Below are 18,231 nucleotides of genomic sequence, written 5' to 3' on the forward strand. Positions count from 1 at the left end.
TGTCTTCTCGGCAGAACAGTGGCAGAAATATCTTCGGGGCAAATGGAGTCGATTGCGGAACGAGTCTTTGTGGATATATATTTTCCTAGAAAGGAAAGGATCGTTTGTATAAAAGGAAGTTGCGATTTACCGAGTGAGGGAAGACCGAGTCGGTCCCTGGATCTCAGCTAGATTCGGCAATCGGAGGAATCCCAAGAGAAGATTTACTTACTCAGTTATATCTCCAGTGCTGGCGAACGGCGAATGAACCTAGTGAACCCGGTCCAGCCGTCTGACTCGCCTCGCTAACACGTTCATGAGAGCCTCGCCGCACGCGCAAGAATGTCTGACAGTTCGGATCAGCTGTCATCGCCGAATAGCGACTGCAACAGTCAAATTGGCGTCGTTCATCGCAACGCAACTGCCCAGTACGGCAACACGACGTCGATGTCCGGTCTCAGCTTGTCTCATCATCCGCAGAATCTGACACCCACGTCGAACGGTAGCCCTCAGTATCCTCAGGAGCTGTCTACCTGCAGCACAGCCAGCGTGAGCGCCAATATCGTGAACATCAGCAGCCTCTCCTTCGGCGGTACCACTAGCAACTTCACTTCCGAGCAGATATCCTGTATGTGCGAAGCACTGTCCCAAAGCCAGGACATCGAGAAACTGTCCAGGTAAAAGCGCAAGAAGAGGGGTAAGGAATATACGCTCTTATACGCCGAGAAAAAGTGCTACATTCAAGTAAACGATCATTTTGATCATTCCGAGCCAATTAAAGCCAATTTAAACGCTTGTCTATATATACTGAAAGAAAAAGTGCTATATTCAAATAAATATTTGCTAATGAATATTGGAGTAGTCATTTTACTTGGATTAAGTAAGTGTTACTTGAACGCAATCTACTGCAAGAAAAAAGTGTTACATTCAAGTAACATTTACTTAATCCAAATATTCACTTGAATGTTGCATCTCATCGACGAAAAGGTACTTAAAAATTTACTCGCGGGACATAAAGATTTATTTCGCAGAAATAAATCTCATTTCTGTGAAATAAATCTGATATCTCTCGCAAATAAATTCTTAAGTACTTTTCTCTCGGTATTCAGTGCATTGATTTGTACCTCACTGAGCCACACGCGCCCGACGGGAAAGGGAAAGGGAAGTTCAGTAAATTCTATCTAAACATCGAAACGAGCGTAGATCAGTGATCGTCAAATCTGTCGGCTACCACTGTCTTTGTTTCGCATTTCACAACTATGGAATACTGTCCTTGTTTCGCACTGTGCAGTCTACCCAAAATATAGGGGAGGGGAGAGGTAGATGCGCCCGCGCACTGTACCTCTCTTCTTCTGCCAAGCGGCCGAAGACAACCTGCCGATTCCACAAAAACCCTCACCGGGGACGACATTGTTCATTTCAGATTTCTCTGGTCCTTACCTCCCGGCGAGCTGCTTCGCGGAGGAGAGAGCGTGCTGATGGCGCGTGCCGCCGTTGCCTTTCATCGTGGATCCTATCACGAGCTCTACTCGATCTTGGAGAGCCACGCTTTCTCGCCGCGTCGTCACCCCGAGTTGCAGCAGATGTGGTTCAAATCGCACTATCGCGAAGCCGAGAAAATTCGCGGCCGACCGTTGGGCGCCGTGGACAAGTATCGGCTCCGCAAGAAGTACCCGCTGCCGAAGACGATCTGGGACGGCGAGGAGACCGTTTACTGCTTCAAGGAGCGCTCGAGGAACGCTCTGAAGGAGTGCTACATGAAAAACCGATACCCCACGCCGGACGAGAAGAAGAACCTCGCGAAGAAGACCGGCCTGACGTTGACTCAGGTGTCCAATTGGTTCAAGAACCGTCGGCAGAGGGATCGCACGCCGCAGGCGAGAACGTGAGTCCCAATTTTCCCTCTATTTCCGCGTCAATTTTCGAACTCGACGATTTCAAGGTCAGTTTCACAACCTCCGATTAACTTAATCGGCTGGTTATTATTCCACTGGAATGACGGTCGCATTTGTCGTTAAACAGAATCGAAATAACTAATCACGCTTGATACTTAATCGATCGATTAACTTAATCGGAGGATGTGAAACTAGCTCTCAAAGAAGGAAATTAACTCTGAAAGTAACACTCGCGATCCTGACGCTGAAGTAACATCATTGGTCTCTCGAGTTTACATCGCGAAAAAAAAATTGTAAAAATCCCGTTGCGTTTGTGACGTTCTTGTCTAAAAATTAGTAGTCGAGAATCGTATTGTTTGAACAACGATCCTTTTGCATCTTTTCGCAAAATCTGAGAAAACTCCTGCCATGTCTAATATTTTAGGCTCTCACGGTACAAAAAAATATCCTATTCGGCTTCCGGGTTAATGTTGGTCAGGATTCTTCCTCGCCCTAAGGTAGTTTATCTGGACCTGGGATATTCGCAAAATCCGTGAAGTTCCGTTAACCTGGAAGTTAACTTAAATGGTTTTCTTTTATTACTTTTAAAATATTTTTTTTTTCTTTTATTATTCTTAAAATCTAGAGTGGGTTCAGGATGACCCGAGAGGTTGACCCTTGGGACATGCTTATTCCAAACGACTTTAGGATATTTTTGTCTCTATTTTATCGTCCGTTTTTTAACAGAAAACCCAAAATATACATATTTGTCTTCTGGGTAAGTCATCAAAAACTACTCTATTATTTTTATATGCCTCCAATGTGCTCATCATGTTAGTAAATCATGTCAAACAAAATAGAGACAAAAATATTCTAAGGTCATTTGGAATAAGCATGTCCCAAGAGTCAACCTCTCGGGTCATCCTGAATCCACTCTAGATTTTGGGCCATTTTATGTTATTTGAATAACGTGACTCAATTTCGGAAAACATTTTTGTTTTAAAAGTAAACTTTCTCTTATATCTTCTCTGCCAAGCGATATTGTCGACAACTTTTTAGAGAGAATCGTGATGTTATTTATGACTCTTTGACCTGAGATTTGCTCTTTGTTGCTGAACTAATGTTACACTTTCGGAATTAATTCTTGAATGATAAGTTTGTGGTCGGTTCGCGCTGTTTTATTCATTTCTCATCTAATTAATGTACAAAAGAAGTAAATAATAACATGAAACTTCTCCCTCTGTTTATTTATAGATGAGAAATACAATAAAATTTACTAACTGATTTTGAATAATTGCTATAAAATACCTTGAAAAACGCTTTGACGTTCTGAAAATCCACCTTGCCATTAGAGAGTTAAAAATAAACAGGAGTATAGCTGTGACTTCGTGTAAAAAAGAGGGAAAGAGAACTAGTGCAAGAGAACTAATGCTGCCGGTTCGGCTATAAAGAACAGACCTCAGATCTCGTCCTGGTATCTTCACTCATTCGTTACGTCAGCAAAGATACGTGTGTTCCGAGAAACTCGGTTTCTTTAAAAACCTTTCGAGGCTCAAATTCTGCCCCGAATTAAGTTAGTTTAGTTCAGTGGATATTAATTTAGCGGGTCGCATACGTTAGGCGAAAGCTCATCCGAAACATAAGAGCGCGCGTAATATACACACTTGTGGCGTAGCCACTTGCCAATATAGAAACTGGATTACTCGTTTTACTATACAATTTTCCGAATCTTCCCCCCCCCCTTTTATTTCGCAATTACCGCCGCAGGAATTCCTACATCCTGGCCTTTACGAAAATATTTACCGAACTCAGACGATAATCGAGCGATGATATAATCGTGAGACGCATTCCCCGGGTGCTCGTTGTCGCTTCGGTTCTCCTTTTCGCCGACGGTGATTACTTAATCCGCGAGCTTATCTAATTAATGTCTGCGCCGTGTTGACGTCCTTTGACGATTATGAATGGGGATAAGGTCCGTGGCCGTAACTCTGCGGCTTGTTATGTTAGGCGCGACGTTTATAGGTAAATGATACATCGGAGAAAAAGCGACGGTAGGGGAGCACAGAGAGAAAGAGAGAGGGGGAGGGGGAAACGGGGGCGAAGTAGATAATGCCGGACGCGTGTTCAGCCGCTTATTGATATAACATGAGATCGCAAATTACGATAAGATCGGCAGCGTCGGCCTAATCTCTCTCTTTCGATCGAGATGCGCTAGGATGGAGAGCGGAATTCTCGGAAAGCGGCGCACAAAATCGCTCGGTCCGTTTATCTCGCTTCGTGCTTATATCATAGCGACGATTTGACGCTGCGGAGAGTGAGACAGCAACGTATAGATCACCACGAGTCGATTAGATCGATATTTGATTAAGAGGTTACGGAAGCTGCGGGAGGTCCTATCTCGAAAATCATACACGCGTACACGCACGTTAATTAATATCGATTAATTGATTACTTAATTAAATATCAATTATTAATCAAAAACTCAAGTATACACTGTTATCTCGCGGTCACCGGTAGCGTCCGTATTTAACTTTCGAATTTGTACTTTGCATAATTCTTTTCACGTGCACGCGTATACACATGCGACACGTTCCGCCACTTGACGTGTCGAGAGCTCTCCCCGAACTTTTCTTCCCTCTCGGAAATTTTCCGACAGGCTCTTTCCCGAGATCCGGAGACCTACATATTTCAGAAAACGATCCGAAAAAGTATGCCAACCGAGAATCATCAGGTTTCAATGTTCGAGGATTTTAGGGCGAAAAATGGATCGCGTGTTTATAATAGCACGGGTGGTGTGAATTCAAACTCGGACTCGACTCGAGAGAGACCAAATCCATGGGGGCACCTTATGGGTCCGTCGAGACGGAGAGGCCCAACGGGGAGGAACAGAGACAGAGGGACGGAGAGGGAGCGAGCCATGACCGCAGCACCGTCGTAGCCATAACAATTCTGCGTTCGCTCTCGGCTCCGTTCCTTTCTTCGCGCGCACGCACGAGCGACGGTATAACGCGCGCCGTCAGAATTCACGCGGACACTCACACCGTGTGCGATACGCACGCACCGCGTCATGCATGCCCTACCGTTTCACAAATCGAGAGTTACGTGATTGTCAAGCTTGTGCGTGTATGCATAAGGTCGACGATCGTGTAAGTAACTCTAATTAATAACCCTGACACCCTTAATCTTGACGCTGAAGTAACATCATAGGTCTCGCAGGCCTGCATTACGAAAAAAATGGTAAAAATGGTAATTTTTAGAAGATTTGTCTGCGTTAATAACATGTATTAAGTTTATTGCCAATTGTCATTTATTGTCTTTGCGGACTGGTTGCCATCGGGAAACCAGTTATATCATCGGGTCAGGTTGATGATAGCAGTGGTCGTGTGGACCCAACTTTTTTCTGATTAATAGAGGAATGGAATGTAGCGTCTTGCATAAAAAGTGAAAGAGAGGATAAACGAGAGAAAACGAGTGTAAATCTAACACGTTACTGTCAGGATTAACGAGTAACTCTAATCAACAAGTATATAATCTAATCAACAAGTATATGTGACTCTAATTGATAGATAACTATGATGATTATAATGACAGGCTTATAATAGCTTAATTATGACGGTTTCGATTATATGTGTACACGTGTAAGGCTGATAATCATATAATTTCCGATCAAAAGAATGAAAGCGAAAAAAATATCATTGCTAAGAAAGATGATTACCCAGTTGATTTTTTTCCCTTGAGTTATCAACAGTTGTCTTTAACATAGAATGTTATCTTGATAAGAGTCACTTAAGATGCATTACATTACAAATTTTAGAAAAGCTTGTTATCACACCGAAAAAGTAGAATTTATTCTTTTTTTTCAAGAGAGAGAATAATGTTATTATACTTTATCGAAGAAAAGTTAAGTTCGGTTAATTTGAACATTCACATTGTATTTTTTCTGTGCGCGTACATGACGCCGTACGTGCGTGCGAGCATACGACGGCACGTCAGGCACACTCGTGCGCGGCGTCGGCCATCGCTGTCGCACGGGGAGATTTCGGCCGACGAAGTCTACCCACCTCTCTTTCTCTCTCTCTCTCTCTCCCTCTCTCGTCGATCTCTCCGCCATTCGCCATTCTCGTCCTTTCCACACCGAGCAACATTCCACGGCGCTTTCGCGATACGCCGAGCTTTCGCGCTCGGAAGGAAAATGTCGGGCGTCCACGGCGGCCGATTTGAGAGATCGAGCTTTCGAGAGGTCCCGATGTATCGATTATTCTCGCGCGTTGGCACGAGCGGGATAATTTTTGAATGCGTCCCGGCGTTCTCTTTTTTTCGCGAAGCTCCTTCTCGCTGCCGTCGGAGAAAACAATTCTTTTCGATGGAGGAGGACCGATTCGAGCTTCCTCCCTTTTCTCGTCCTTAACGTCCACCCTCCTCACCGAAGGCCCCAGGAAAAGGAAACGCGACGCCCCATTACCGTTTTATGACGCAGCTTCGGTTACATCTCCCGTTTCACCATTGAGCTGTTCGCACTACCAATAGTTTACTACATAAAGGCCACGGCCGGCCCTACGGCTACCTCGATTTATCTTTACGTGTGCCGCGCGAGAACAAGGACGACGTGCCTTCCTCCTCGTTAGCTCGCCAAGCAGCGCTCCGTCGCTCGGCTTGAGCAGCGACGGCCGTCGCGGCCTATCGCGTTGCGTCGCGACTTCTGCCTTCCGCGCAAAACGCGCGACGAGAAGCGCGAAGCCGCAGCCAATATGGTTGCTTCCCAACGGGAGACACAAGTCTAATTATATCATCTATCGTTCTTTCTTTTACCGAGCGCGAAGTAAGGACGAATGACGATGTAATTAAACTTGCGTCGACTCGTCTCTCGCTGGAGGGCAACCTATATTTCTTAGATGGAAATATAAGAATCGTCATAAGAATGGAGAAAACGAGACGTGGATTGGCTACCGCGTCGCTTCTGGTCGCGCGCAAATGTTTTCGCATTCCGAATGCAGGAATCATTGAGGCCCGTCTATATAAGACGCAGGACGACGAAAATAAGTCGCAGGTCGCAAGTCGCAACGAACGAACGCTGGCCGCAAGATTTTCTCGTCTATACGGAAAAAAGTCTCTTTTTATGATCCAAATGTGGTTCTCATAGCCGGAAATTCTGTTTTCTTCCAAACCACAATGCATCTGGCTGTTCCCTTTCCGGTTAATATTGAACTTTTTTTCCGTGTACGTGTTGACTTTTCTATTGGGTTGATGCGAAAGTTCGTTCCGTTACTTCATCAAAATGTACATACAACATTTATTTATTTTACAATACAATCGATCGATCAAGAATGTGCCGTTTTGTCCAATGACTTGACATTTCTTCAGTAGCTGCACGATCTCACGCTCGTAGAAATTCTTGGTGTAATCTGTCTGCACAGACACGCAGCGAGCGCTCTGCCTGAGCCAATGAAAGAATAGAATGTCATAATACTGCGTCCTGATTGGCTGGACGTTTTGACGCGGGACGCGAAAGTTGAGGTTCGCCCAACTGCGTATCGAAACCTGCGGCCTAAAAAAAGACCTCACGCTGCCTCTAATCTTGCAACCTGCGACCCGCGTTCCTATGTCTTATACACGGAGAACCCCATTTAGTTGAATCAACTGAATTCTTGTTTGACTATGGGCGAAGAAATTTTTTGATTGTAAGAATCAAAATTTGATTGTCTAAACCGAAGGTTTCGTTCTCCGAAGTTTCGGAGATCTCAAAGAACCAAATCTTTGATTCAAAGAACTAAACCTTGGTTCTTATAACAAAAATATATTTGCCCATAGTCAAACAAGAATTTAGTTGACTCAACTAAATGAGTTTCTCAGTGGATCTTTAGGCGCCAAACGCGGCGGCACCAGACGGTTTTGGAAGTTGTCTGGAAGAGCGAAATTTCCACGCGACGCACAGTGGGATATTTGTGTCAACAAGTTTGCCGAAATGATTTCTTATCGTCGATTTTAAATATCCCTCTCCCCTCTAAGTACAATTAATACCGAATAATGTAGTATAGTAACAACGCAGTCCGTACGAATTGATTAGAACTATAATTATTACGTCCTATTTATCCAGCCGAAATACATCGATACAGATGAGTCTTTCGTTCATTCCGCGTTCGTTTCTCGCATTTTCACTCCCGCCTCTCCTGACAAATTCGGTTTCCCGCGTTTTAAAAGCTTCGAGAGTACACTCGAAACGCGTTTATTACAACATAACACAGGCGACGTTAATAGCCGCCCCAAAATACTGCCGGGACGAACCCTCCAGCCTTCCGAGAACGCTGGACTCTCATTCTTCAGGACGAAGAAAGGGCTCGAGACGCTCTCGTCTCGGGGTAACACGGGGCGTATGCCTCTTCGTGAGTTTGGACCTTGAAGCTCGACCATAAAAAATGCGCGACCCAACGTCAGCGTTAGGATGTAGTGAACGCCGGTACAGCGGGCGGAAAAAGAGAGAGAGAGAAAAAGTGTCGTGCGGGCGTACCACGGTCATTGGGCGGAGCTCTGACCACATGGGACCACCGTGAGTGATATTGCACACATACATACTCACGCACGCACGTACGCACGCATGCTCGCGTGTACATTTCGTTTGCGAAACGGTTTGAACACCGGTTCTTTTCCGGTGAAGTTAAGAGTGCACCAAATAGTCACCGATTGCGAGCCACTGCTCTCGGGACTGCGTGGTAATCGATCATGACAGGAACCGAGGTGATAATACAGGGTGTCCCGGAATCAACGTCTTTAACACAACAGACTCTCCGGGTGATTCTAAGACGAAAGTTCAAATACGAAAGTGCCGAGGGAGGTTCTCATTCACAGCGACTTTTCCATTTTCAACATAACATATCTTTGTATATGTAACCAAAATCTAAAGTATACCTCTGTAAATGTAAAATCCCTTTGAAATTGATCGAAGAAAATCATTTCGTTATCCACTCGATCGTTTGAAGTTTACTTCGCGAAAAGCTCCTCTTTTTCGATCGCTATTTCGGAAGCTATTGATGCCTCGACGTTTTCGTACTTGAACTTAGAATGTCTTGGAGAATCTGCCGTGTTAAGGATATACCGTCGGTTTTGGGACACCCTATATACTCGGTTTCAATATAGTTTGAACGCTTTTTTTAATGCAGTTCGAAATGCGCAGCCGATGGTACAATGAGAGAATTTCATTTCAGAGAATTAATCGAAAACAAGTTGACATATATAATTTCGCATTCAACAATATGTTATATAATATACCGAGTGTTGTACGCTAATTGATGCTCGGTTGACTGGGTTGACTGGGTTGACCGGGCTGTCTCTAAAAATGGAAAATGCAACCTGATTCAACTGAAAAAACATACCTTTTCTTACACTTTTGTCAGACAGAGGTAAGAATAATATAATAGAGATATTTACGTTTCTCCTGAATTCTCCGTTGCGACGTTATGACGTTGGATGTCTCATATATTGTCATTTCGACTTTTCATCATTAATAGGCAATCATTAGCTGCGTTCGCAAAAACACAAGCGATCAGTGAGCGGTCAGCAATCATTAGTCTTTATTGTTAGATCCCTAAATTTAGACCAATTATATTGACGAATTATTCAACTATTACTTATTTATTTAACTAATTATACACCTGTTGTGTTGTCTGAACGCAATTATTTGTTCTGCTCCGAACTTTCTCCGAAGATACATATGCAAACGAGCGTATGTGAGCACGTTCGTCTGTGCTAGAAAAGCAGTCCACTTTATTTAGTCCTATTGTATCCCACGGTTCGTTTCGAAGAGCAATAACTGAATGGAATGAGATTAATGTTTGTCATCTGTTTTCGCAGTTGGGACCGGACCTTTTTGACCTTTAAAATCTGCCGGGTACCGTTATTAATATTTTGGGACGAAAATTCTTTCAAACGAAACATATTTATGTTTCTCTCATATGTATGTTCCCGCCATACTTGCATGCTGGGTTGGAGGGTCGAACCAACAGATATCTGTCATCAGGTAATATATCTCGTCACATTTTTCGAAATGGCAAGATGTGTGCTTTTTTAAGGTTCTCCCGAGAAAAGTAAAACAAAGGAACAGAAATAAAGGAATAAAAGAATCTTACACGATTTTTTAATTAAAGAGAGAGCGAGATTTATGACTGTTCTTAATGATACTGTCAATAAAACCTTGGTAGAGAAATGGAATAATGGTCAGAATCGCGGTTATTACCCGGCTACCCTTAAACCCGTGTATCCCTATTCGAGATAATTATCTGGACGATTAGATAGTAACAGCCACGAAACGGTCACGAATATGCAATGCGTTCATTCGTTATTTGTTTTTGATAGAAAAAAAATTTCACATATCACATGATTGTAATGATCATAATTTATGTTTCTATCTCATCATTTATATATTCATAATTAGTACAGTCACAATTCCATAATTTAATTCAAGGTAAAATAATCAACCCGAAGAAATCAAATTATTTTACGTATGCGTTGGGTGCACTGAAAAAAAAATGATATATATATATATCTCGGTTTTGAACGTCTTTGGACGTTGTCCGAACCTCATACGCATATAATCGTGGTGCTCACGCAGATTATACACAACTATATGGGACCTACAAGTTTTAAAACGCCGATTTCGAACGGCAATTTGTGTTAGGCTTTTTGGCAGAGATACTCTGGATACATTGTGTCAAGTCCATCAAAGAGGAGACACGAGCCTATGAAAATATTTTTGGTTCCACCGAGAGGCGAACTCGGGAACTTCGGGATAACAGACCAGTGTGTTGTCTGTTATCCTGGAGTACGTCACACTCGCGCTCAAAAAAAAAAACGATGCCGTTCGAGTAATAGTTATTTGATTCGAATAAAATAGTTACTTAAATATTCTATAAACATTTACTAGAAGTAGAAGAAATATTGCTGATTCTGTGTAACATCGTAACATCGGGGCGAGGAACAACTGGTTTCAAGTTATTTCTCACTCTCAGAGAAAATGAACTGTTACATTCACGAAACGTCGGAGACAAATCCGTGGGGGACGCGGCGCTAACTCGGAGGCCGAATGTAATTCGTTCACTAAAAAATTAATTAATCAAATTAATCACTTAAATTAATTAATTATGTATGGCTCATTTTATCGGCTACGAAGCATCCGAAGGTGAACTCAAGACGGTCTTAAGTATAAGATTTGATTGTGAATACCGATCATAAAAAATTTCTGGGCCAAAAATTCGACGAGGGGAAGGTTTAACTAGCGGTAAGGGGAAGGTAAACGGTACTAATCAGAGACATAATTTGGCAGATCGATCGGAGAGATTCAGCTGTGAAACGCCTGTCTGTTCGTAGGGACATGATACCGTTGAACTGTCAGGCTACGAACAACAGCGTGATCAGCAGTTCGGTGAGCAACGGCGGCAGCATCCAATCCCTGCAGAGCATCGACTCGGACAGTCCGAATCTCGCGATGTCGCCCTTATCGAACATAGGCATGTCACCGGTCGCCATGAACCCGTGCAGTCCTATGGGCATGAGCCCAATGGGGCCTCATCACGGCTACGCTACCCCCGTCACCCCGTCGTCCGTTCACACCGCACACTCCCATAACGGTGGACTGAGCCCTATGAACGACGTCAAGGCCCTTTGTTACGGACGTAGCGTGTACGACACAGGTATGTCGGGCATTCTCCGAGAATGTTAATTCGCGGGACACCTGCGCACATTTTGCCATTTAATTATAATTAATATCGTATTTCACATATCACATGATTGTAATGGTCATAATTTATGTTTCTATCTCATCATTTATATATTCATAATTAGTACAGTCACAATTCCATAATTTAATTCAAGGTAAAAGTGTTAATACCAATGCTTGAACACGTAACCAACTGTGTAACAATTCTTGCTGTTTTGCCCTTTAAGTACGAATGTCGAAACTTTGTCCTTCTCACATTCGTACACTCGGAATCAATGATTCGTCGATTAGGCGCCGCCTTCCACGTGCCAGCCGTCGGCAGCGCGTCTTACCATTACTGACTGAATGTGGACTAAAAGTCCAAGACATTGTCCGGATGATAACGGTAAACAATAACACGAAAGCAACCATCTCGGCCCCGCAGCGGCTAGTCGAATCGTCGATTCCGAGCTTGTACGATGAGCACCGTTTTCGAATACCGCTATTCTAATGTCCCGTTTTTCAAACCCGAGGAAAAGACGTGGAGCAGAGCTCGGTGTACTACACCAGTCACTCCAGTATGCACCACCAATATTACCAGCAGACGCATCATCAGATGATGTCCAGCTCCCATCACCACCATCACCATCAGCAGAGTATGCCGGCCGGCTACGAGATTATGCTGCCGCCGCCTCAGCACTCCATGTGATCGACTGACTACGAGGTTACTCGAAGTGATCAAGGCCATTATGGGCAAAACGACGACGCGCTGACGCGTGTACACGCCTTCGCCTGAGTTTACTTCTCCTTTCGTCCGCGACTCGAGTCGCGCTAATGAAGGGAAGAGCAGCCGCGTAAATAGGCGCGCCGACGACTACGGAGATTTCGCGGCATTTGAAAAGGGCCGGCATGTTCGAGCTTTTAGGCTCAACATCGATTTCTCAATGTCGATCTGCCGGCGTGTTCGAGACGAAGACAGCTTCCGGTGGATCGCGAAGGATCCGCTTTGCGCTTCGAGTCTGCGTTTTAAATTTTACGCAACGATTGTGTCGAGAGAGAGAGAGAGAGAGAGAGAGAGAGAAATCACGAGTGTAGCTATGAAATGAAAATGAAGTTACGATCTGTGAACACGGGAAAAAAATTTTTCATATACATAATTACATATAATTATATATAATTGAGTATAATTATATATAAATGTATATAACTACATAAAAGACGTCATGTATAAAATATATCCACATATAACAATATATAATTATATATAAAGCGATGATACAATTATATCTATAAAATCATAATAATTATATATTTTTATATATGGAAATATTCTACATATAATTATATAATTATATATGACAAGTTTTTTTCCCGGAAAGACAGTGACATGCACGCATTGCGGTCAGATTTGATTTCACAAATTACAATTGTGAATTTTGGAAATCAATATTATACGGACGGAATACCGAAGGAGAAAGGGGTGAGAAAAGTGTTAACATGTGAGATAGCTTCGAATGTATATGTAATTACGGAATTGTAATTGTGAAATTACCGCTGCGAAACGCAGTTATGTAAACCTATGTGCGGGTCACTCCCTCTTCTGTTGCGGGGTCTCTCGATTTTAATATTATTACAATCCTTTCAACGGATCTTTCTCCGAATGGAAATCACACGGTGCAATTACGATTGTATTACGCGTATACGCGTTTGTGAGCGAACGTTAGCCGTGAAAGAAGGGCGCGCTTGACCCCACGAGGTGGTGAGAAATCTAGACGAAAAGCTTGGGAGGGGCGAGAAAAACTGGTTTTATTTCGCGCACCCTTCTCTTCAAGGGCGTTCCATATGCGACAAAAGGGCTCCGACTGCCGTTCGGGGCGCGATCCTGCGGAATTTCTTTTCAGGACATATGCGGATGTCGCTTCTTTGTATAATCTACTTTAGTTGTACCGTTGTAGTTATATTTTATAAGACGTCGATTATGTAAGTGCATGGTATGTATGTAAGAGGAAAGATAGATATTTATTTCGTCGAATGTGTATACGATATATTTTTGACGTCGTGATTATGATGTCTGTGTTGTAGATATTATTGTAAATCACCGCGAGATTTCGACGGTTAAGATATCGCCGTGCGGTCAGAACCGCCGAAAACGCGTGCGTTTGTGTTTACCGGCGTGTTTACCGGCGGTGTACCGGCGTGTCGGAAGGATAGGAAAAAAGCGGTTACGCGATAAAACTACCAAACGTGTTACCTATTTTTTTTTCTCCTTATTTTATCTGTATATAGTCGAGAGGTTCACAAAATATTATACACCGGCGCGTGCGCGCGTATAATGTATGTAATGTATATATAATGCAGAAATAATGATGTATTAAAATGGTTTTTAATAAATAGATATTAAGTAGTATATATGTGCATCTTTCCCTGCGCGCACAGATCTCATCTTCGATCTACGCAAAATGCAGGTAACAGTTTAGTTATACGATTGTTTAACGATTTATATGACGCCTTACAGAAAACTGTTACTAGCTGTGATAAATTGGCCAGTGATAAGTAGTATTAATTTGAGTACTCGTGCGAATAACGAAACTACTGAGCGACGGTAATTTATCGCTGGCCGATTTTTATCACAGCCAGTAATACTTTTCTGTCAGGGACGAATGTAAATTACGTAAAATACATCATAGTATATTGGAACAAACACTCTTCTCGTTTAGTTGTATCATTTGTGAATAAAAAATAAAAAGAATTTCGGGTCGTAGTTTAATCAGATTACTTGAAAAGTAAGATTCGTCTGACTTATCGTTGAGTCGTACTACGATTTCGATTCTTCTCTTAAGATGGTGGCGACGCTTAACGGCGATTTTGGAACTAATAAAGGTAACGAGGTAACTACAGTAGGTGGCTTAGGCGAGACTCAAACCCGAATTAAACAAGACACAAACCCGCCAGGAGCAATCGGTTTCTTCACAATACGGCTAGATGGCGCCAGGTAGTCTGTTAGTTGAACTTTAAAAATTACACTCTTATTCGCGTTTGATGCTGAAAAATTCAATATATAAAACATATTACTATGAGGTTATCTTTGTAAAATAACAAATAAATAAACGAAATACAGTTACTAGGAAGACCGTGTTGTTTATTCTTATCAGCGATACGATGATTTACATTATTTGAATATATGCTTATGAAAGAAAAAAAAACAGAAACAAAATTAAAGTAACGGAAGCTTCGTGCGCGTGTATTTTGCGAATCGAATTTCCGATTACAACATCACATATCAACAATTTTATTTAATCTCAGTTTATTTAACATACAAGAGCTATTTTTTTCAACATTGCGCGTCCAGTATGTATAGCTGTATAATGTACGTATATGTTAAGTAAATCTAAGTTACACTGATATGATCACGTTACAGGGAATTTGTACAAAGAGCGCACAAGTACAACACTACTCGATTTGTTCGTAACTGCGTTCAAAAACCGGTCGTAACGCTCGGATTCATAAAACTGTAAGTCTCTTCCTCTATTCTCTATAATATCTCGATAATGTGTCCTTCTCTCTGCACAAATCACGAGAAAGTGTACACGAGCAGCACGGTGTTTTCTTCTCCTCTGATAATTAATTGCTCAGCAGATATCAAGAGTCTCGCTTTCGTATACCGAAGTACTGCATTTAACAACAGGAAGACTCAAATGGTCAGAAATGTCGGGTATCAAGAGGTATCCGGGAGGAAAGTAAAGCGTCGCATTGAATTTTCCCCAGGGAGAAGTTGGCTCCGGATTTAACGCGATCGAACGCTGATTATAGAGTAAATAATCAGAATAAAAAAAGAGAATACCGGAATTTTACGGAGGCCACCTTGCACGACTTTCTCGGGACACCTTATAGATTAGGCTCTGTCATCTCGAGGCGGGATAATCAGGCATCTAGCGCGGGATATAAAATATGTTCCCATCGTACACTCCGTGTAATGTCTCTTAAGTTTACAAATTTTCTATAAATACAACCGTACCTCGTTAGTTTCTCTTTTTCCCTTCTTTCTTTCTGCCCAACGAATACAAATTACACACGATACGGTGTAATTTAAACGGCGAATTTTATACGTCGGTCGAATCGTCGATTGACGTCAAACGTGATATTTGCGTTGCCACTTAATTCCTCGCCGCGAACGGAGCGCGGATTCGCCTCGCTTTTTGCGGCGGATGAGCTCGACAAAAAGGTAAAACGAGCCACGTTTAATCCGCTTCTTCGTCGCCGCGATTGATTAAACGGCGTCATTAAGCGCTTCACCGGCGGGTCGTTGCCGGGTCGAAGTCAGGGGGAATGGGGGAGGAGGAGGTAAATCGAACACGCTGGACCGGTGTCGCACAGTAAATCGCAAATCCTGGGAGGAGGAGGAGGAGGAGAGGGGGTGGGCGTCGATGCGTTACAAAATTTTTTGATAGAGAGAAAGATAGATCGCAAAAATTCGCTCGCGAAGCGCAGACGAAACGTCCGAATCCCGTTTATCACAAATTTTTATTATTGTATGCACCGTTCGCTGTTTGGTGGTGTAGTTCGTGCTCGTTACCGAGAACCGACTATATGTGTGCTAAATTATTATTACTATCGTTATCGTTTACCGTTATTGTTACTTGTCGACGTTATTATTGTTACGAACATCCTGCGTTACGTTAACAACGAAAAGAATAATTCTTACAGGTAAATGTATGTATACATATACATACATACATACATACATACATACATATATATATATATATATATATATGCATACGCTATCCGGGTCTCTGCCTTGTCTCGATACTCTCTACATACATATTGTCTCCGAAGTACATACACACGTGCGAAATACAGCCTGTGGCTTATTAGACAATAACGTACGATATGCACGCATGCACGCACGCACGCACGTACGCACACGCTTGTACACACACGGGTCGGCAGATTGAAGGTGCGACATCTTTTCTCGATCAGTTTCGCAATGCATTCCGCATACAATATAGAGTACGTTTTTTTTTAAGTAATTCTCAGGAAATACATTTTCTTATTGAATAAGAGGTGTATTGAGAAATTCATTGAGAAAGACAGCACAACCTTAAGGACTCCGACTTCCAACGAATAGTAAACGAGGAATTAAATATAAGGAAATTATAAGGGATGAGATACTAGAAATAACGTTTAGTTTAAAACAGTAAAATACAATAAAATACAATAAAAGGAATAAAAAATAAGATATAAGTACGTTTCACAACAAGATCGCTACTTTTACTGTATTTCCTAATGAATCCCTGACTTCCTCATCAACAATTTTATCATTTTCTTGATTCTAATTATCGATTAACTCTGATCGACCGATCTTCATTCGTACATTGATAGCCATTACATATTTTGAAGGTTGTCAGTTAACTTCTAGGCACTATAGGCACACAAGTTACAAGGAATAGAATTTCGACAGTGTCCCCCGAATCCTGGCTCCCTATTCCTTTATTGCAGATTGAAGCACAGTTGTCCAATATGTCGAAATTTAATTCCCCGTTCCCAATCCCCTGTATTCAATTCTTTGTTACTTGTTCCTTCCGTTGTGTCTGAGCCCTTAATCTGCCGACTGTACGCACGCACGCACGCACGTGCGATTACACGTGTAGTGTAACGTATAAATAAGTCTAATATATAGGCTACCACGGTTACACACGAGAGAGATATGTAAAGACAAGAGTGTCACATTGAAAAAATATATGTATGTGTTTTTAATTACTGGGCCTCGAGGGGCGGGAAAGAGGGGGGGGGGGAAGAAGACGAGCTACGTGCGTATGTGTACAAGCACATGGATATGTATGGTTCGTTTCGTGACGGTGGCGTCGTCATACCCGAAGTGCTCGAGGACGATCGCTCGAAGCGACTTCTCTCTCGTCCGTTGTGAATCGCGCGAATCTTTTCGCGACGACGGTTTCCAACGATCTCCTCCACTCGGTCGTTCGATATCTCTCGATGTCTCCCGTCGTCCTTCTTCCATCCGAGAGCGCGTCCCCTTCTTCCCACGTTCCGCGTCTCACGTTGCCCGTGATGTCGCGTTATGTCTCATCTCAGTACGCGCGCGCGAACACACGCTCGTCACCGCGATATGAAGTATATACGAACAGGGGTGCGTCTATTCAAGCGTGCGACGTTACGTTTGGTACGTCCGAAAATAATTCGGGTTCACCACCCGAGAATTTCGCCGCCGGAGAGAGAGAGAAAGAGAGAGAGAGAGAGAGAGAGAGAGAACGAACTTCCGGGCGCGTATGTACAAGCAACCGAGGAGTTGTGGATTCGTGTGGAGGTGTGTATGTACAGGATGTTTCAGGTCGCCAAACTAGAAACATATTCTACTCGCTGTAAAGACGAAAGGAAGTCATATGGAAACGTGAGCCCGTGAACGCTTTCTTTACAAATTACGGACACTTTTTACTTACAACAGACAACGGTGAGAACACCTCACTGAAGACATTGCTGGGACTGATTTCTATCTGCGTCAGTGCATGCCTCGCGTCGATGCGAGGCACGTCGTATGTGTTTAAATAATAAAAGCGTTTCTAACTTGCAGAGGAAGCTTTCTCGGACTGACTTTATGACTTTCTTCCATCTTTACGGTGAATAGAACATGCTCTCACAGCTTGACGACCTATGAAACACCCTGTATATATATAT

General features: G+C 42.8%; 1 protein-coding gene across 1 annotated transcript; it reads left to right on the top strand.

Annotated features, from left to right (window-relative positions):
* Positions 1 to 321: 321 nt before the first annotated feature.
* Positions 322 to 12,247, top strand: LOC106745127 (homeobox protein six1). Its single transcript, XM_014620413.1, has 4 exons — positions 322 to 656; positions 1,403 to 1,864; positions 11,211 to 11,533; positions 12,072 to 12,247. The coding sequence occupies exons 1-4, from the start codon at positions 322 to 324 to the stop codon at positions 12,245 to 12,247; spliced, it is 1,296 nt and encodes a 431-aa protein (XP_014475899.1).
* The last annotated feature ends 5,984 nt before the right edge of the window (positions 12,248 to 18,231 follow it).

This window comes from Dinoponera quadriceps, unplaced genomic scaffold (assembly GCF_001313825.1).
Source record: "Dinoponera quadriceps isolate SergipeBrazil2010 unplaced genomic scaffold, ASM131382v1 scaffold1425, whole genome shotgun sequence".
Taxonomy (NCBI): domain Eukaryota; kingdom Metazoa; phylum Arthropoda; class Insecta; order Hymenoptera; family Formicidae; genus Dinoponera; species Dinoponera quadriceps.